This window comes from Accipiter gentilis, chromosome 29 (genome assembly GCF_929443795.1).
Source record: "Accipiter gentilis chromosome 29, bAccGen1.1, whole genome shotgun sequence".
In the NCBI taxonomy this organism is placed as follows: domain Eukaryota; kingdom Metazoa; phylum Chordata; class Aves; order Accipitriformes; family Accipitridae; genus Astur; species Astur gentilis.
Window position 1 is genome coordinate 168,637 of NC_064908.1, and position 21,264 is coordinate 189,900.

Here is a 21,264-nt window from a genome sequence, read left to right on the forward strand (position 1 = left end):
CTCTATTTGAAACAATTTTTGCTAGATGTAAGAAACAATCCCCATAGAAATATCCTTTGGGGATTAATTCTATAAAAATAATAACTGGAAGACCTACTGACTTAACTCTAAAATACCCCATTTCCCTTTCATGTGTGATTTTTGCTGCTAGTAGTAATACTTGCAAGAGGTTGGCAAACATTTATCTTTCTAAAAGCTTCTAAAAACTTGTTTTAATTCCTAGAGTGTCTGCAAATTATCTGTCCCAGAAACAAAGCAGCATCGCAGCACTGTTCAGAAAGAAGAATACGAGAGAGGGCAGGTGTTCCAGTCTGTTAATCTGTACGTTACAGTGTAAGCTAATGTAAACCTGTAAAATGGAAATAAAGTTCTATTTGGAGGGAGCCCTAGTGAAAATCTTAAAATTATTGCAAAGAACAATACAAGTTTTCAGAAAGCAATTAACTCCTTGACTCAGAATATTCCTACTTTTTATTTTATCTAAAACTCATGGGTGATATTTTGAAACATTTGACTGAACTCAGTCACTCAGTCTTGATTATGGTTTGACATTGCCCTCTGTGTAGGCCAATCCGTAGGGAATGCCATTCATACCAACACTGAAGTAGAGCAGGATGACTCAGCTGATTAATCAGCTTGCTTTTTTTTTTATTAAGAAGCAAGTATTTGCCTTCCCCAACTGCTAAAGTGATCATTGTCAAGCTCATGTCTTAACTCACAGAGTTTTGGTCACCCCTGACTCACATTCAAAGAGAAGAAAAGTAACCTGTAACCTATGATCTGTTACACAGCTATATGACTGATGACCACAGAAAGCAATACTGCAGCCAGTGTTTTCTGTTCACCACAAAGTCCTTGTCATTTGGGGGAGAAATGTTTCCGGTCCTGCTGCTTTCTGCTCAAGATTTGTCCCTAATTTGGAACCAACCATAAACCCAGGGTTTATGGGTTCTGACAGCAGTATCAATTGCTATCTATACAAGTAGCTACTGAAACCAGAGCATCTGTATTTTGCTAAACAAATCTAGCCACTTCCTTAGCTAGAACATAGCACAGAATCTGCATATGAGCCATGTCTCTAATTTCCAATCCAAAAATTTGCTGAATTTATTAACCAAGTTAATGGAAGAAAAAAAAAAAGCTACTTGTAAAAATCTTAAGTAAACATGGAGCTTTTTTTCTTTTCATACATTAATAGGTAAATCACAACAGAAACACAGTCAGCAAAGTATGTTATCATTGTCATGAAATGCCTACAACGTAAATGGACTTAATGACAAAGTTAAAAAAATCTCAGTTAAAGGCACAATGATTCTAGACAGACAAAAACATCACTCTCCCAGCTTCCCACTAAGTAGGTCTCCAGAAAGGTTGCCAACTACAGGGAACAGTTTAGAAAGTTAATGACAGTAAAAATGGGATTCACTGGGGACTGTAATCCTGACTCCAGTAAGCATTGCCAGAGGCCTGACATGAAGAAACAAGTACTATTTCAAGCAGACTGCAAAGCCAAGGGAAAGATTAACATCCATCAGAATAAGCTACACATGAGATTCTTATTGATCCCTGAACGTCACAAGAATTTAGAAGGGCTAAAAGGAAATTTAAAGAACATAATCACCTATCTGTAGATTTGGTTTGTAAATTTAAAATACCTTTCCCTACTTCTCAGCTATGTATTTTCAAATTGCTGTGTGTGATATAGCTCAATGTTACAAGGCAGAAGAGGTATTTCTTCCAACTTATTCACTGTCAAGCTTAAGTCTTGTACTAAAAGTAGGGACAGGGAGCAGTTTTGTTGCTGTAGCTAGCATTACTGTTACTAGCCTCCAAGCCATTGATTTTCATGTTTAGGCTATACTGCTGTGGATTTCGTCTCTGCCTTATCCATGTCTATCCCTATTAACAAGATTAAGACTTTGCCTACATTCTTCTAATTAAAGTGCTGTAATTCTGGGAAGAGATTCCAAGTCTTCTTTTAGCAGGGTAATCAGTATATCTGTGAGTTCAAGTTACCGTTTTTTAACATCAAAGTTTGCACACAGCACTCTTCCATGCAGGCCATGACTCTTTATCCACACTGGTTTGAATAACATGCTCCATTTCGTAGTACTGGTATCAACAGCATTTGCATACCATAGCTAGCTGCAGTGCTGCCTCAAGCTGATGAGTTTACAGGTTTTGGAACTGCCATCCTTCTCAGTAGTTTAAGCAACCAAAGGCTTTTCATATCTAGTCATGCTACGAACATATGTGCATTTGCTCGCAACATTTTTCCCTTACTAAACTGGAAAAAGCATGATCTAAACTTCAAGCTGCATTGTACCTACCAGCTGTAGCCGTAGGTTCTCACTCATATAGCAAGTTGCCATTCCACAACTTTCAGAAGTACCTCTTCCCACTCCAACTCCTTCCCTTATATCTTCTATAAGGTATGTGATATGGTACTAAAATAAGTTTTTGTTTAATCAGCTTCTGCAAGATTGTTTTGATGAGCATAGGATGAGAAAACTTGTTAACAGCAGTTTAACCATCCCAGTTCCAAGAGTTCACACATTCAACCTATTAATTGTTCTCACAATGGAAATGGAAAAAAGGTTCATACCTAATATAATAAAAGACAGCAAGGAAAATAACATGCTGGTAAACACAGTAACAGTAATCTTCTAATCCTGGCCTACTTTTACTAGAATTCCCACATTTCAAACTCTGCATACCAAGGAAGTCAGTGAACCCCACAGAAAGTTTAAGTGTGAACAGCGTAAAGATGTGCAACGACACCAGTGATTAGCATTGCTTTGCAATTTAGGCATTCAGATTTATTCAGACGTAGAACAAGGCCAAAGAGAGCTCTAGAAAGTGACAGAAACATGCAAGTGCACAATTAAAAGGAAAGAGACGTGTCTTCCCCATTATACTTTTTGACTGTAGCAAAAAATGCACTTAGCAACCAGATGATGCCAGGAAACATATAAGAACCCTGCAAATGTTCCTAACGCAAGTGTGTTGCCACATGCAGATTTATAAGAATTGTTGAGGCTGACAGGTTAGTCCAACTCCCTGTCTCCTATTCTTAAGCAGAGGTTGCTGAAGCCTGAACTTCATTTAAACTTCTTTGCACTTTGTTCTTTGCTTAAAGTATTCCCATGCGTAAGGGAGTGAACAAGATGAGAAAGGATCCAATCTTTTCTTTACAAACACTTTTCTGTTTAACTGTCCTGTTGCACAGAATAACTGTGTGATCAGGAGAACTGTTCAAAGACACAAGCTTTTATTTCAGAGACAGCTGTGGACTCCCAGCAAGGGAGGACATCTTGTACTTTGTATGATCATTGACTTCTCTGCATATTACACTGATCACCGTTCAAGCTTTGTGTGAGGTAAGGATGTTGCAGAGTGGTCAGGCTCCAGAGGCTGCTGGTTCAAGATCCAGACAAACCCCTTCCCACATTTAAGTTTCACTTTAAATTTCATTTCACCTTAAATGTCTGGGTGGGGAAGAAAAACCTATCTTAAAACATTCACACCAGCTGCCTCTCCTCAAACTCTGACATAATGCAAAGACAGAAAACTCCTACTCGCCCACTACTCACTGGGTCTGCGCCCAGAAGCCCACACTAGCTAAAATATGGACCCAGTTCAAACTATCTTTGCTCTCTGGGAGCATCAGTCGAATTTTTTATGCAGCAGCTGCCTGACACATTCAGGATGCTGGGAGCTTTACACAGTGCAGAAGTTTGGACTGTATTTTTCTGGCCTCATAGGTTTAGTGTCAGGGTCTCAACTACAACAGAGCTGAGATTCTCAGAGCATAGGAATGGAGCAATCTCCTAAATCAAGTCACTGTATTTACTTAGTACAAGGAAATGCAGTTTGAATTAGTTTTTCTGAATATGTATTTTGTTGCTAATGTACAGAATCCACTACATTTTGTTACTACCTCTCTTTATGGTTGCCAGCAGTTGTCTAGCATTGCAACTGTGCAAGTCGCTGTGCAATGGGTTAATACAGCAATGAGTAAATACCTTCCGCAGAAGATGAAAGCCAAGATGCTTAGATGACAAGAGGTCCAACGTGCACTGCAGCGAAGATTGGGTAGGGCAGCAACTCTGAGGCAGCCGGTCTCAATATGTGAAAGGAGAAGTCAGGGAGAGCTGCAAATAAAGGAGAGGACAGAGTCAAAAAGCATGTGGAGCGACAGCACTTGGAGCTGGAGAGGAAACAAAAAAGAGTATGTCAAGACTTAAGCATGACCAGGGGCAGGACTAAGTTCCACAGAATATGAGATTTTACCAGCAGGAATATACTGCTTGGTCCTCGAGTGTGCTGCCCGGCAAATCATTACCAAATCACCACAACTGTTGCACAGAACAGCTGTTCTATTTAGTCAGGGAATGCACAGGTCCAGCCCTAATGGAATGATTTAGTGCAAGTGCATATCATGTGTGTTTGTTGCTGTACCACTTAGTCACAGTAGCAGTCACGGGCTGGACTTGGTGATGGTAATCCCATTCTCCTACTGCTTTTTAATCCATTCATTCCATAAAGAAAGTTGCAAAAAAAGATTACGGTAAAGAGAGAAGGAACCAGTACAAACAGACACTTGTTTTTCTACCACTTGAAGCACACGTACACACAAAAATATAACAAACAAATAAGGACAATAAGGCAAACAAAAGAGTATGAAGAAATAGGATCTGTTTCCCAAACATCCTGAACACTTATGCAGATCAGCTTTGCAACAGTTTAATCTGCTGCCAATTAATCAAGACAATCTTCTTGGCTGAAAACAGTTCAGAACAGAAAACTTACAGGAAGAAAAATGTAGGTATGGAGCGTTTTGCATAATGTCAACACGTTTACACAGAAACCAAGTACAAACATATGAATTATGAATGCACATGCGTAAAAATTCCAGCAGCACCACAGTTTACAAAACAGCTCTGTCTCTTCATAGAAAATGATGTAGCATCATTGCTTCTGAAGTGCTAGAACTTGAAGATGAAAGCCTATTTGCTAGTTTCCTTTTTCTGATCATGTCCATATGAGCCAAAGTATTAGAACAAATGGCTTCAAGGTCTAAGCAATAGTAAGAACCTCCTGTTTTTCTTGGTAAACTACCCTAGATGTCAGGAGACTCTTATTTCTCCTGCAAGAACTACTTGTGCTTCCAGAGAACGTTATAACAGTTACACAGATGATACTGCAATCTGATAACTCCTTCAGTGTTTCTGTGTTTTACTTTGTTTTATTTGGCGGTATTTCCAGAATTTTTGTGGACATCTCTACTACAGACCCTGTTCTTAGGAGATTTTACCCTTTCATTTCAAAATTGCACCAGATTTAAAAGGGTCTTGCTGTGCAGAGAAGGAAAACCCATTTTTCCACCTCTTTAGTAACTTTCAAATTATTTGCTTAGTTTAGATGGCAAAACCCACCATACTTTACATCTCTGTAGTGGAGTACTTACAAATTCTAAGGAAATTGTTTTCAACACAAATTAAATTGGAAAGGCAGGTGGAGTACAAGAGTTTGAGCATCACTACATCTTTACAAACTTCAGAACCAGCTCAGGCTTTGCAATGAGACGATATACAAATATCTGCCCAAATCTTTGCATGTCACCTCACGTATAGCAGGACACAGCTCACTGCTCTCCATTGCTTATATCCAGTAGTCATCTAGAAATTACATACTTCTCAAATTTACAGGATAGTACAGAAGTCAAATTGCTAATGAGCAACTGCCCAATTACTTAGGATTTTTTATACATTTAATTCAACTTGGGGCATGTTGATTTAAAGAAAAATATTAACATTTTAAGCTAACTAAAAGTATTATTCTCATACCTTTTGTGGACTTTTAACAAAATGAATTAAATGTAGTAACAATAAGGTAGGCACAGAATGAATCTGACTGCTGTGGGGTCAATACCCATTTTCAACTGCAAAGAAAATAAGGAATTCGATTTCTAAGGCTCTCATTTGAGTTTGCTTGTCACAATTTCCATATTGTCATGTAAAGTAAATCACTGGAGAGGGAATTCAATCACTAAGAAGGTCATTGAATTTCATAGGTCTCATGAAGGTAAAATAGATTTAGAAATAGGAAGGAATATCCTAGAAGTTTAAAAAAATTTTTTTTAAAAAAAGGGGCACAGGAGAATAGGAGCATAGCTACTGCTAGGCAAGAATCCTATGTTCTCCAAGTTCTTCACTTGCTACAGAAGTCATTTCTACTGATAGACCATAAGCTAGTGGTGAGGCCCATTGGATTAAGCGCTTGTAAAATGTCTTGACATTTTTGGATGGAATATCCTACATATGCAAAGTAATACTCTGTTTCAGTATTGACTCTTTCTCCACTATCTCAGAAATCTCTGAAGAACACAAGAGCATCTCCATTTCATAAGGTGGAAGTTTTATTTTGCAATCCTTTGTCTATATCCTTAAGGGTTTTTTTTAAATGGAAAAAAACCCCAACATGTCATTTTGAACTGCTCCAGCTACAAAATTTTATCAAGTGCAGCCAGATCCTCATCTTCAGTAGAACATACATTTTAACGTTCTCTCAACTCTAGCGTTCTTTGCTGCATCCTTCCTATATTCTGACTTGCCAAGTACAGACACCTTCAACCTCCCTTTTGTATTTTCAGAATTCCTGCCCCACTAAAATACTGTTGAGGCTTTTAAAATAGTTATAAAAGCATTGGAAGATTTGTAGAAGATAAAATTCCTTTTTTATGTAAAGAATGACTAGAAAAGGAAAGCCTGAAACACACCAGCATCAAGTATCAAAAGTCATGAGGATCCTGGCCATAATTTCTGGATGCTTTTTGTACTTACATAATGTTCTTTTCCAAATTCAAGATCTAGAGAAACATTACAGATGATGGAACCTATCTCTGGGAATCTGATCATGACACACCAGCTCATTTTTATTTTCTACCTCATTTTTGGAGTCATCACATTTTATCCATTACACTACAATACATGTCCAGTTGCTAAAAATCTCATTTGTTTCAAATTTCTTTGTACAGAAAAGTGAAAAAGGATAACAAAAATGAAAATTATGAGCTTGAATAAAAATTAAATGCTAACATTGCTGTTAGGATTCAGCTGGTTCTTATTAATCAGGGTTTGGACAAGAATCAGGCTTTATATTCCCTCCTGAATAGCTGGAATAAGATCACTAGTTGGAAAAGTTTACTGGCCCTTAAAGATACTGTATTTTTCTGCCTTAACTACTTTTGGCTGTAAGATGGGATAGTAACATTGTAGTCTGATTGCCGTCATACTTTCTTTTCCCAGATGAATTCCAGTTTGATTTTAGTAGTTTCATAAAGTCTGAAATTCCCATTCTTTCATTTCTAGTCATTTTGTATTGGAAACCTCAGGTCCAAATACAGCAAGCTAGACACTTGGCAGAACCAGCTCAAGATCCATTTGGGAAAGGTGTAGAGGGAGAGAAGGACAGGCTGTGTACCCTCATGCATTTCTTTTGGACTCGCTGTTTTAAGCAGCAACTAGGGAACAACTCCACTTCTTGTGTTTGGACAGGAACTGTGAGTCAGCAGCAATCTTTGATGCTCGCTGGTAGTTGGGTAGGCTGGAGGCATCTGTTTCCATAGACCTCAAAGGCATCCAACTTTATATAGGTGGGATGGATTAATCCCATTTTTGCTGCAGTAGTTTTCCTGTCAGTGCCTGAGATCCTTTAGTCATTCCTCTGTGTCAATGAATTAGGATTTATGAACCCCTGGAGTCCTATTTTATATATATATATATATATATATATATATACACAGTTTGAAGTCTATATTGAAAGTTCCAAAGTAATCATCACATGTCAATCATTAATTTTAGGATTTGCTTTATAGATTATATACAATTCTAGTATGCTCAGATAACCTATTTGTAGCTGGCATTCTTACTCCTAGCTCACTTAATTTTACCAGCTTTATGCCATTGAAGCCATCAACTTCAGGAGAATCAGATTCACATGCTGCTTCTAAGGGTGTTTTCTGTCATTTATTTTCAGAGAGATTTCTCACTAGTTTTATTAAGTGACCATTAATTCATTTTTTTCCTTCACTGTATTCAGCGATTTTTATCCTAACAATTTCTGTATCTTTTATTTAATGACTGTCAGTTTGTATTTGATATCTTAAATCGGATAAAATTTTCTCTTCTGTCAGGGTGGCTCTGTGCATGTTTAACACTGTACTAACAGCCAATCTGTCACAGTAAGAGCTGTACCCCACTGCAAGTTTTTAGTGGTATGGCCATCATAACCTGAAGATCATGTATTGTTTTCCAAAGGAAGCCCCATTTTAGATGACTGCTGATGACTCTAAATTCCTGTGAGTGTATTCTACATGTGAGAGTATCATGATGCCAAACATTACATTCTTAAAAACAGAAGTCTCAGTTATGCTTTACAACTCAGTAGTTACAAAGTGAGTCTTTTAAAGTTGAGCTCTGCCTGTCCTGTGTCACAAGTCTCCATCACCTACTGCAAGAAACCACCACCTGTTGCTGCAGGCTGCATCTCTCCAATAAGGTAGCTTCACTTGGCACCCTGTGCTCTGAGGCAGTGGAGTGTCAATGAAGGTGAGGGGCAATAGACTTGTCTTCCTCTTTTTGGGCTTCTTTGCAGAGGCACTAGCAATTGAAGTATTTATGTACTGGTTCAGAAGGATAGAAGTGATAAAACTAGGCTCTTGCAAATAAGCCCATTCCCATTACTTATGCCCCAATACGCATAAAATAAACCCTAAGAAGCATTTTTCAAAGCCTTATTGGTTTCTGATTTGGTGAATCCCCACCCTGCAGGTCAAGACTCATAGTGCCATTTTCCCTTAAGTACCCAAAATGGACAGATACATCATGGGCTATCAAGCATTCTTGTTATTACCCTTGCGTAGACTAAACTTGAGTCAGAAATCTAGAGGTAGTTATTTGTTGCACATCCTGTGATGACGATGATCATGGTGACATGATGCATGCTAATTGCTGCAGGGTAGCATTTTTCTTAGTCTGCTGCTCTCCCTAGAAATACTCAAAGGAACATTTCAGTACTGGAGGCATTTGGAACAGAAGGAAGTGTATGAGACACAGGTAGCTTCCAACTGGCTCTTCAACACACATAAAGCTATTATTTACAGAATGAGTCACTGTAGATATAATAGAGGAATGAAATTTGGAGTCCATTAGAAATTCCCATTTTCTTGCTCATCAGCTAAGATCAAGGGAAAGCTGAAATGCAGTGCCTCTGACACTGCTCTTAGTCATAATGGCTTAAGGATTCCCTTCAAGGCCTCTCAGGTCTCAGAAGTTTTTTCTCCGAATTGCTACTGTTAGATTTTAATTCATATACCTGTTCAAGTGTTTCGTTTCAGTGAGGAAGATGTGCCAGTAGACACCTTCTCTTTAACAGCAACTTCAGCAGCAACTGCCTCCCTTCCTCCTTTCTCTCTTATCACCAGAAGCAGCGAGATAAAACTAATACACTATTTGTTGCTTATTTTGATGACCTCCATGATCCCATCTGCTGCACAGAAAGCCAAGCACATCATTCATCATTGCAAATAATACCAGACAACAAGCAGCAGTTTACTGGCTGCAAACCATCTGCTACCAGTAGCCCTAGCACAGCACACATGCTCCATATTGTGTCCATTGGGAAGAACTGCACAAAATTCACTGTTGGGTCAAACCCTATATAGTGTGAACTACTTCTTTTGTCATTATTGAATAAAGCAAACACTTCTCATCTCTGAAATGGAAAAGTCTAATCAAATACTTTGGGGACTCTATTGGCTCATACAGTATTTTGAAAACTATTATTTCCTGCTATTATGATGTTGGTTTTCTTCTATTTCCTGTAATATGAATTACAAAATCGGTAAATCAGATGTGTATTCTCACAAGCCTAATCCCTTATTGTTCCACACCTGCAGGATGAACTGCAGGAGACTTGAGAGTAACTAGGTTATTTGCACCAGGGAGCTCACTTCTGAAATGCGCGTCATTTCATAAATTCAAGATATATCAGTGTTTCTGTAATCACAAAGACAAAAAAATTCAAACATCCTTTCTGTTTATTTGTTGCACATCCCTAAAGTATGCCAACAACTTTAAGAATGACAGAAAACAACATCCCAAATTGTATCATGCATTAGACTACAACATTCTATGCCTATGTTTATTGCCAGTGTTTATTTTTATTTAGAAAATAATTTACTTGCTGTATTTGAGCCAAACTGAGCATTAAACTATCTTTTCTCTTACTAGCATAGGAGCTACTTTAATGGAATCTGGTGAATGTGCAATTAGAAGGCTGCACTGTCTTCTCTATTACAATAAGGCACTAAAAAATATTCTGTAGTACAGACCTACTTGCTTCATTTTTACTAACATTTACAGATAGTAATACCACATTGATAGCCCAATTCTAGTGCTTCACTTTACCTTGTCAGGCATTATTGGAAGCAGCAGGATACCCAAGAACCTCAAGACCTACAAGACAGGCAGGTCTTACATATTATCACTGGTTTCTGTGCTCTAACAGCCTAATCAGTACTCTGTGTGCAATAAATAGTAAGTATCTACAATAAAACTGAAACATAATTAAAGCTTTACTGGTACATTATGGACTACAGACAACAAAAAGGCTTGCCAAAGCATTTTGGAAAATTTTGTTCCTTGAATTCAAGCAGCAGCACACTTCATTCAAGTTGAGGATGCTCCCACCTGTTTAGTACTATGACAGTAACTACATGAGGTGTCAGAGGTGTCCTGTTATAAAATCAAGGCCTGGTCTTAGTTTTCACTTCATGCTGGTAGAAATGTAACACAGCAGTATGGTTTTAATTACTGATTGCTCCACCAGGTTTTTATTTATTTTCCCGGTCTTCCAAGTCTCACGTGGTGAGATTTCACAAAGCAATACAATCTCATATTTACAGAACTGTATAATGCTAAGACAAAAACCTCAAAGGAGAAAAAAAAAAAATGGCACTCTTCAAGGAAAGCAAGAATACATTCCAACCATACATGACAGAATACACTTTTAACACACAGAGTGTACATTAATCTCTGACAAACCAATAATGAGGAACTTTTTGCTGCCCACCCTATCCCCACTCACATGTAGCAAAAGCACGTGGCAATAAACACTCAGATCACACTGTCAGCAAAAGCTAATTGTAAAATGAATTGGGCTGAAAACTGAAAAGTTTTCAGTGCTGAATGCACATCCTCAGCCTTTAGAGTTCACTGTAGAAAACTCTTCTGTGTTTCTGAGTGGAAAGCAAATCATCATTTTGTAAAAAAACACTTTTTTTTTTTAACCTGTAAAGTTTGGTGGCTGGATCTAAATCATGTGCAACTTAAAAATAAAAGGTCAAAGTTTCACTTGCTTAAGTGAGATGTGATTGAAAATGATCACTCCCTTTTGTCTCAAGAGAATGTGTATTAAATTCTGCCATAGTGCAGTCTGACTATTAATGACAGAATCCCTTTTTTTAACTTAAGAGCGTTTGGGGGACTCAGCCAATATACCAACACTAAGAAGTGATAAATTGTCTGTGTAGAACTGTAAGAGACACCGTAAGGTAGGGATTTGCCCTAAAGGAGGACTGTGATTTGACAGTAAGGAGTCCACTGCATTCGTACAATTTGTAAACTAAAACTTAGAGGTTATCATGACTAAAGTGCTGGTTGATTGTCAGCTGGCCTAGCAGGCAAGCTTTACATACACTTGTGGCTAAAACTTCTATTGTTCTTGGTCATGACAAAAAAAAATTTGTTTCACCTCACAATGATTGTTCTAGAGGTACCACGCTGTATAAAAGAACAGCATTATTGTTGATCCTGCAAAAAAACCTGCATGAGCAGTTTCTGAGTACTGTTTCTAGTTGAAACAAGGCAGTACAGTGAGACTACAATTTCTGCTGGAAACTGACTTACTAGAATTCATGCTCCTTTAAGACTTAAATATATTTTAACTGCACTACATTGGCAGCAAAGAAGAAAGCAGCTGTTTCTCTTCATTCTACAGGTATGAGAAAAAACAAAACTGTTGTTAATTTCAAGGATGATTCTTCTCAGAGTGATCCGAATGCTCTGGGACTGATGGATACTGGGAAGTTCTTATAAGCCCCAGAGCAAATTTCTGTGCTGGAAAGCTGTCCACTGTTCATGATCAAATGTAACCAGAAATAAGAAACATCAGAAGACCATGAACTATCTGAAATGTAATTATATGTTTTTCAAGTAAATTTCAAGTTGCAGGTTTTCATCTGTCTCCCCTGGCCTTTCCTGCTGAGTCAATGAAAGAGCAAAATCAATCCACTTTAAACACAAATGTAAAAATACCCCTGCAATGTAGCAAAACATGGTGTTGATGTTTTGCCAGTTACCATCAAGTATATATAATATTATTCCGTGAAAAAAGCTGATTTTAGAAGAACACATAACTGGAAGGGACCCTCCTGGGTTGGTTAAGACCAGTCACTTCTGTTTAAAATACACCCCCCAGCAAAGCTATTTAGAACATTAGGCTTGTGACAGATGTGCAAAAGAAGTATTTCTGATTTGTCCTGACAGAGCTGAATACCTGAGACAGGAGTTTATGTTGGTTAAACGTCACCACTACTGGTCTGCTGGAGTTGTGCTAAATCAATTTTCCATTTTCTCTCCTTCAGAAAGTTTAAAATAAAACATTAACATTCTTGAAGTGAGAAGCTGCACTGTTCAGTGTCCTGGGGAAGGAGAGTGGGTGATGTCCTGGAGTCCAATCTTCCATGCTGTATTTCCAGTTATACAAGTGGTGGTCATGAAATGGAACTACTTCAACATACTACACCGTTTTTTCTCCCCACTGTAATGATACTTTATCAATGCTTCCAGGTTTAAAAGAGCTATATCTCTGTATTCTAGCAAAACCAGAGGTGCCAACATTCAACAGCAGTTTTCACTGAGAAGCGTCAATCTATAAATTGCTCTTAGAACTCCAAAACTTTCACATATATCTTTACATGCTTTATAACCCAGTTGTTAACTGTCCAAGTACTGCAGTCTGAATTGAAATTGATCTGCACTGGAATCACAAGTTACAAGTTTGGGAGTTTTACATGGAACAGAGATCTATACAGAGATTTGGCAACAATTTTAAGCACTGCTGTTCTTACTGGAAGCAATTCATTTAGTAAATTTACTAAATTTTCAGTTCTAAATAAGTTTCCAGGCAACACAACCTTTTCATCCATTCTTCCTCAGATTCTGTAGGATAACTGGTTTGTTTGGCACTTGTTTCACTTGCAGGTGCCTGCAAGCAAAGAGTTTTCCAAGACACAGAACCACTTGCTTTTACATGTGATCCATTTCTCCGGTCTTACATTAAGCCCCTTGTAACATTGCTTTTAGACTTCAACTTTTACTAGTGACATCTTTATTGTGTGATTGCCAAATAAGCAAAGAAAGAGGGAGACGGATCATGTATATTTCTACTATTACCTTTTTCAGACAGCCCTTAGATCAGTTTGTAAATACTGTATTTGTTTTACTGTAAACCCCTATGAAGCATTCATGTGCAAATAGCACTTTTTTGTAGTTATAATATGCCACTACTTCTACTATATGTGCTGAGACAAAGAAATAAGAATGAAGTGGGGGTTTTTTTACCGCCCCAGGTCTGTAATCCTGAGTGCATGTAAATTCTGGAGAAATACTTACTTCGGTAGGATATTTTATTAATCTCTGGGAATGGTAGGTAGAGAGGAATAGTATATGGATGTTGTCTTCTGCATCATTTGAACAACACTGCATCATTTACCGGATTCCACCACAAGCCGGAATCCGGGAAGAAGACAGTAAAAGAACTTTTAAAAAAGCCCTGCTGAAAATAAACTGTTTTGTGGTTAAAAACCAGCCAGTTGGAACTGAAGCAGTGTTTTCTCAGGGTGGCAGAACAGTTGGAAAAGTTGTTGGATTATTTTTGGCAGTGGCCAGCATATTATAGCTCTATCGTTACTGTTACTAAACTGTCAAGAGCCGACTGAAAGGTTTATTACTTTACTAGTACATTCTTGCAAAAATGTAGCATACTGCCTGGTAGCATGAAGCTTTGGATTTTAGAACTTGTTTGACCTGACACATTCATATCACTTTAACTAGCTTAACCCCTAAATACTTCAACCACACAGGTACAGTAGAGCATGATCTACAGACAGCAGCAAATCCACAGAGTGGCCAAATCATTGCAGAAGTGTTGCACAACATGATACAATGAGCATGTAACCGATTGACTCCTGTGCCCTGCACTGTTTGAAAACGGTCTTGGAAGATTTCAGTTAGATTTTTAAAAATTAAGTAGCTTGTATTTGGATCTTGGTAAGAGCCAAACCCAGTGGCTACAGTTACTGGCAGCCAGCTCTCCTGTGGACAGAAATTGTGCAGGTGTAAAATGAAACCAGTTCATGCTTTGATGTTAGCAGCATGTTCTCCCTAGCAAATGCACTTGAATCTCCACATTGAACCCAGCAGGATCTTTTGCAGTACAGGAGGACCTTATACAATCCTCATTTACCTTTAAGTAGAACAGATAAGCTATCTAAAGACTTAATATTAATAAAATACTATTTCTATCACTTTCAATGGCACTTATGAATTACAATCAGAAATGTACTCTGATGAGAAGGTGTCAGTATGCTGAATTTAACTGTTGAGGAAAATAATGGTTTTCCTTTGACTTGGGGTCCATATGACCATTGGCAGTGTAGTAATTAAGACTGGAGTTATTTCTGCCTTTACATTAGCCAGAGGACAAGCATTTAATATGTGCCTTCATATGTCTGCAGGTTTTGTATCGTCAGTTCTCAAGTATCATCAGCCACAATCAGATAATTCTCTGCCAACAAATGGCAATCTGTGATTCTCCTTCTGATTATCTACTGAACTGACCAAGAGATTTCCCTGCTGTTGTAACTGTTGCTTTCAGCCCATTGCTTTCCTCTTCTTCACTAGGCTTCAGCAGCTACTCATCTTCTGGCCAATTTCTCCTAAATCTGGGAACAGGTCTACAGTTTATGTTGCCTCACTCAAAAGAGTATCCCAGCCAAATAGCTCTCTTGGACCCACTTTGAATCACATACCAGAAAAAACCCAAAGTTTAAGGTCTTTGGCCTGTGAAAGGTCTTCAGATTCTCTCCTACGCCAGGAAGACTCAAGTATGTCACTGGCCTTCACCTGATTCCTGGCTTAATGCTAGTGAAAAAAGGAAGCCTGCCTAGAACAGAAAGAGGGTAACTCATTGTCTTTTCACCTCACCAATGCTAGTTCGCCAAAGGTCTTGATAAATAGATTCCATCAGGTAAGGACATACTTGGTGTACCCCCCAAAATGTCATCCCAAGCTTGTCTCCAAGTTTCATTTCGTACAGCATACTGATTTTCTGGGGTTTTTTCCTCTAAAATTGCAGACATCCAGCACTGAGGCTGACCAATTTGCTAGCTTTTAAGCACACAGCGTCTTTTTGCTCTGGCAGTGTTAAGAGCCTTAGAATATTTTTTTTCTTTTTTAATTTTTCCATGTCTGAATGAAAGATCTCATGTATCACCTCTTCACTAAACAAACCCACAGCAATTTCTCAAGTGGAACTCACACTCCAAACAATCAAGCAGAGTCCAGTTGCTATCGCTGGACAACCTGTGAGATGTTATCACTCCAATCTGCTGTGCTGCACACTTTTTTTTACTCACTTTCACTAAATGTGACACTACTACAAAACAGCCCAGCCAACTTTGCAACTGCCTTTCTTCACACTTAGCTCACTGATGGGGGGATGGGAGAGGCTAGAACTATCCTGTAGGTAGCTGGTATTTCATGTGGAATATTACAATCACTGACAATGTTACCGTTTTTCTCGACAAAAACTCAGTGAAGAAACAAAAGTTACTTTCCACTGGCTGTTCAGAATGTATAGTAGTGTGCATGCTGGCAACCCTTCTTCAGGGTCTCTAAAGAACTTCCACCATTTAGGGCATCCTAAGAAGAGAAAGCATGGGATATGAACTGTGTCACTAAGATGGGTGCATGGCAGATTTGTGGATAGGGCATAGATAGGTTCATGTCCTGCAGGTACTACAAATGTCTCTGGTTTTGAGTGTTTGAGTATTGACAATAAGAGTGCAACATTTTGAAGTACTGTGACAGAAAAAGGACACAGGGCTGGTGATAGTGCTGTTTAGAACAGTCTGGACAACCAAGCAGAGTAGCCGATCAGTTTTACATTGGCTGCATTTGCTGGCACGCAACTTGTGGTGCCTTCACTTGTTACTGGACTTGCTTCCCAGATGAAGATGATGAGGGGTCTAAGTCCTCATTTGTCTATCGCTACTGTGCAAACTGAGCTCAGATAGTGACATCAGCAGGTATTGCTTCACTATGCTGCATCACTCTTGTTTCTGGTGAGCCTGGAAGATGCCCGAGGGATCAGGAGCAGTGGATTGTTAACCATGGTTTGGTAAAGGTGCTGAATAAAGGTAGTTCTGTCTTAAAAATGTGCTACTCTTCAAAGTCGAGAACTGCACTTTAGACAACCTCTACACAGTAGCAGTGAAAAAGGCACAGTTCAGAGAGCCAAGCAAGTGAATCTGTGCCCGTATGCCTGCTACCAAGTGGGGAATGGTACTGAAAACACTTATTTCCTGACTATTTACTGAAACAAATACTTCTACTTCTAGTGGAACGCAGAATAAGCAACTCCCAGACTCAGCTACGCAGTCAAACTGGCCCGATGGCATGCTGCAGCCAATCCCAGCTCAGCGTCTGGATGAAATAAAGACCTTGCTGGGGGAGCAGTTTTTTGTGCAGTATACTCAGAGGTAAGCACAACACACACACTCTTCTCAGAACAGACTGAAATTGTCTATTACCACTATCACACAGTAGCCTGAACAGCTATACCAGAAGAAGTGTTTAAATGACACTTGACCAACATACAAGTGGGAAAGACAGCTGTCATCCTGAACTTAAGAAATCATTGGTCTGTCTTCTAAAGAATAACAAGGGCAGTGTGCATTTAATACTCTTACTTCTGGAAAAGCTTAGCTCTTTGACTTATTAAACAAGTTGCTTCACCAACAGCGACTAGCTAGCTATTGTCTGGCTAAAATGGGAGCTTCCACTTATTCTGTCTTCTTTTATTCTGTCTCCAGACATCAAAACTTTTGTGGGAGGTGTTTACTGATAATGAGAGTCGGTGCACTTAGAAGTCACAGTTCTCATTAAACATCCTCTGTTTTAGTACAGTTTCTGTATTTTTGGCATTGAAATGCCTGTGATAACCTTTGTGGCCAATGTTACAGATACCCAAGTACTACCAGCACTAGTATTGGCAGCTGTGCATCTCCCTGGAAGTTCAGATGGCTGCATTTGACATGCACTGTGAACACTTCCAGAAAGCACCATGAAAGGGTCTAGTAACGAAGTATGTGCAAAAGTTTAAAAATACCCCCCCCCCAAAGGCCTGTGAAATACCTGTATGTCTCAGCAAAAATGTCTACAATCCTCACAGTCTAAGGCATACCTATTCTTTAAATGTTAACTTTTTTTACTTGTGTTGCCATCAAGTCTAGTCCACTTTTTTAATCTGCCAGTTTCTATTCTCCACTAATCTAATAATTGATTAAAAAATTCAAATTTGACTCTTCGGGAAAACTACCAGATATCCCAAACACATTTTTTCTGTGTTTGGGCCACACTCCTCACAGAATGCTTTACCAAAAGGAGAGGAAATACAAGGCAAGTTTAAAAAAAAAAAAGCCGGTGAGATCTTTCTGATTTTGTGTTAATGGCCTTAAAGCAGTAATCTTAGCATATGCAACATAAGAAACTCGGAGAAGGGAGATAAATATAGCTGCATTTTAGAGCAGTGAATCTTGTATAGCACAAAACCAGAAACAGCTCTTTGCTGACATTGCAACGTCTCTTTCCTATAGAAGGAAATAATAAAAAAAGGGTTTATGTATAAACACAATAGGTTGAGGCTGCTATTGGCATGTCTAAATTGTGCCTGGATTTTGTTCTGCAAACCTTTTCCATTAACATTTCTGTCGGGAAAGCTAACTCTTTAGAGATGTAATGAACCATCTGATTTTAATTTGGTTGTAGAACAAGGGGTTACTCTCCGAATCATGCACAGCCAAGCTATTGAGCTACACCCAGCTCTATTTCCTTATACAGATGATGATGACTGCTCAAGCACGAGCAGCATGTGGGAAGGCAGCAACCCTCAGCCTTGTTTTAAGCAAATTAAAGTAGCTTTGGAACAGTAAGGATTTTCTCCAAGAGAGAGATTTGACTCTCCTCATCATCATTTTGTCCCCAGTTCTTCTGGCCCAACTGTTGCACAGACAACTGCTAATGTGGCTTTTGGCCTTTCTCTTCTTTTCTTCCCTTGATGCAGGACTGTAGCATCTTCACCCTCTTCAGTCACTACCTTCACTTGGCATCTCCTGCTGATTTCTTAAATGCTTCCCCAGCCCTGCACAAACACTGCTGTTATTTCATTTCAGCTCTTGTCTGAGATAAAGACTATCCCACACAAGATCCTATGGGACATCTGCATTTGCTACAAGATTGTGATCTAGCAAAGCTAAAGCTCTGGTTGAGTGCTTTAGTGTTGCTTGGGATTCTAGTCTGAGAAAGATGAACAGAAAGAGAGGGAGGGGGAACTTCAACAGTAATTGACCCACACCCAGAAAAAAACATTAAGACATGCTGGGAAATCACAGTGGAACTGCAGAGCCCGATTCCTCTTTTACAAAACCCTGTTTGTCCAGTCTATGTGCGGCTGCCTGCCTGCTGGCCGGACACAGTGTAATTCAGGGCCAGCTGAGACATGTCAGGCAAAACAAGGCAAAGAGACAGGGGAGGAGCCTCGCTTGGTAGTTTTTTTTTCTGTTTATACCCTGTCTCTGCTTATTAAGTCTTCACAGAGGAAATACAATGTCTGCCCTTAACTGCGATTTCAGATCATCTTTTAATGTCTCTTAGTCCTAGGATGCCTGCTGCTGATTTGTTAACCCAACATGTGGCTGAATTAGTAAACACATGGTAATTACCTAACAAGGTATTGCTGCTGCTGGTCTTCTAGCATAAAATTGTTCTTAGCAAAGTTTGAGACATCTGTCTTATGCTTTTCCACACCCAAACAGATGTTTGTATTCTCCAGATCGAAGGAAGACTAGCACTGACACTGGATCTGCTATGCAGTGACAATTGTGGAGCTTCTTGCTCACGGCACTGAAAAAAGGAAGGTGTTTCCCTGTACATAATTCCCAGTACTACGGCCACAATAGTTTTAGCTATGCCACACCTAAGATGCCAACCCAGAAGTAGCCTGTCACCCATGGTGTTCCTATGTAATATCCATATTTGTCCTAATAGGCAGCTTGAACATGGAAAAATCCCATCTGCCCTTGTGACATGTGATGCCTGAGCTCTTCTGGGAAGGAGCCTGGGCTTTATCTGCCCAAAATCAGGAATGTGGTGCATCCCAAAAGGGCACATGGAATAGATGGAGGCTGCTGAGCCAGCCAGAGTGGTGGGTCCTGTCCACAAGGCAGGTAAGTGTGGCTGTTGAGCATGTGATAATGGCACGACTCACTGGGGCTTCCCCCCTTCCACAAGTACCAGCTTGATGGTCCCCACCCTAGCCCCAAGGACACCTCTGCACACAAATTAACTGAACGGACAGCTATTTTAGCCAAGGGACTGCTTCTACTCTCACTACTCTGCAGGGTATTTGCAGCCAAGAGACCAGCCCTGGCCAAAAAGGTTGCTGCAAAAATCAGTACAGATTTTACTCCTGGGAACATGCTGTCACCATATGGTCTCCACATTAATAACACCAAACAAGTGCTTCATAAACAGTGTTCTAATAACAAATACCAGAGGAATTAATAATAATCTAGCTATTATTTTCTAATGTTCTCACTTTATTAAGAACATCTATGCTGTCTGAATGAGCTCTTCCGGAAGAACAACATCTGGCACCCACATGAATACCTGATGAAATCTGTATGATCCTGGGTATCTTATAAATTTATTGACAGCAATGGCATCCATTTGTGCCAGCATGGCTTACAGTAACATTACATTTTTCTTTCATTCTAGGTGCATAGCGTAATGCCCATGGTGTACTACACTCTGATTATAGCTTTTTTGATCGGCACACAGGCAGCTCCAAAGTCAGAGGACAATGCTCCACTGGAGTATCCTGCAGAACACTCCCTGCTCAATACCCACTGGAGTGACAGACACCACACTCCCAAGGCAGCTCCACCAACAACCCATGGCCACTCTACTTGGGCAATAGGTAGAAGAGAAGCTATAAATATCACCATGGACCCAAAATTTTTTAAGAGGCGGCGTTTCCGGTCTCCTTGGGTGCTGTTCAGCACAGAGCCCCCCCCAGTGTCTGGGCAAGGACAGAATATAGGATTTCTCAGCAATGCAGATTCTCTCAACAGGACTGCCAGGACCAAGAGGACCACACATCCTGTATTACATCGGGGAGAATTCTCAGTGTGTGACAGCGTCAGCATGTGGGTTGGAGACAAAACCACAGCCACTGACATCAAAGGCAAAGAGGTGACAGTGTTGGGAGAGGTCAACATTAACAACAACATTTTCAAGCAGTACTTTTTTGAGACCAAGTGCAGGGACCCTAAGCCAGTCTCCAGTGGGTGCCGAGGGATTGATGCAAAGCACTGGAACTCTTACTGTACCACAACACACACCTTTGTCAAAGCGCTGACAATGGAGGGCAAGCAAGCAGCCTGGCGATTTATTCGAATTGACACAGCCTGTGTGTGTGTGCTCAGCAGGAAGTCTGGGAGACCCTGAGATGGATGTAAACCCCATGACAACATCTTCCTACCCCCCTACCTCAGTCTGTAAATTATTTTAAGTTATAAAGGACTGCATGGTATATTTATAGTTTATACAGTACAGAAAGAACCTCATTATTTATTAAACTCTTTTGGAAACCTTTTGTGTTTTGCTATTTATTTCCTGGCAGAACTCTTCAAAAGATGTTCACCTTAATCTCATTCAGCCCTACAACTCTGAAATATTCACAGGGCCACCGAACAATCTTTGCTCGCCATTCTACAGAAAGAAAACATTTTTCACACAGTTTTCACACATATTCCTCTCTTCCACAACAAAAGAATTTTCCTCACAAAACCTGCCA

At 39.5% G+C, this 21,264-nt stretch overlaps 1 protein-coding gene and 1 long non-coding RNA gene across 3 annotated transcripts in view; one reads left to right on the plus strand and one right to left on the minus strand.

Annotated features, from left to right (window-relative positions):
- The window catches only part of NGF (nerve growth factor), a 34,843-nt gene extending 13,635 nt beyond the window's left edge, over nt 1-21,208 (plus strand). Inside the window, exons 2-3 of one of the 2 annotated variants that reach the window (XM_049833223.1) lie at nt 16,748-16,888; nt 20,184-21,208. In XM_049833223.1, the coding sequence (XP_049689180.1) occupies nt 20,196-20,915 (720 nt within the window). In that variant the 5' untranslated portion in view covers nt 16,748-16,888; nt 20,184-20,195 and the 3' untranslated portion in view covers nt 20,916-21,208. The remainder of the gene's footprint in view (nt 1-16,747; nt 16,889-20,183) is intronic. The other variant, XM_049833224.1, reaches the window with a different exon arrangement.
- Nucleotides 4,047-21,264, minus strand: part of LOC126052495 (uncharacterized) — a 55,923-nt gene continuing 38,705 nt past the window's right edge. Inside the window, exon 3 of the long non-coding RNA XR_007510054.1 lies at nt 4,047-4,154. This is a non-coding gene — a long non-coding RNA (uncharacterized LOC126052495). The remainder of the gene's footprint in view (nt 4,155-21,264) is intronic.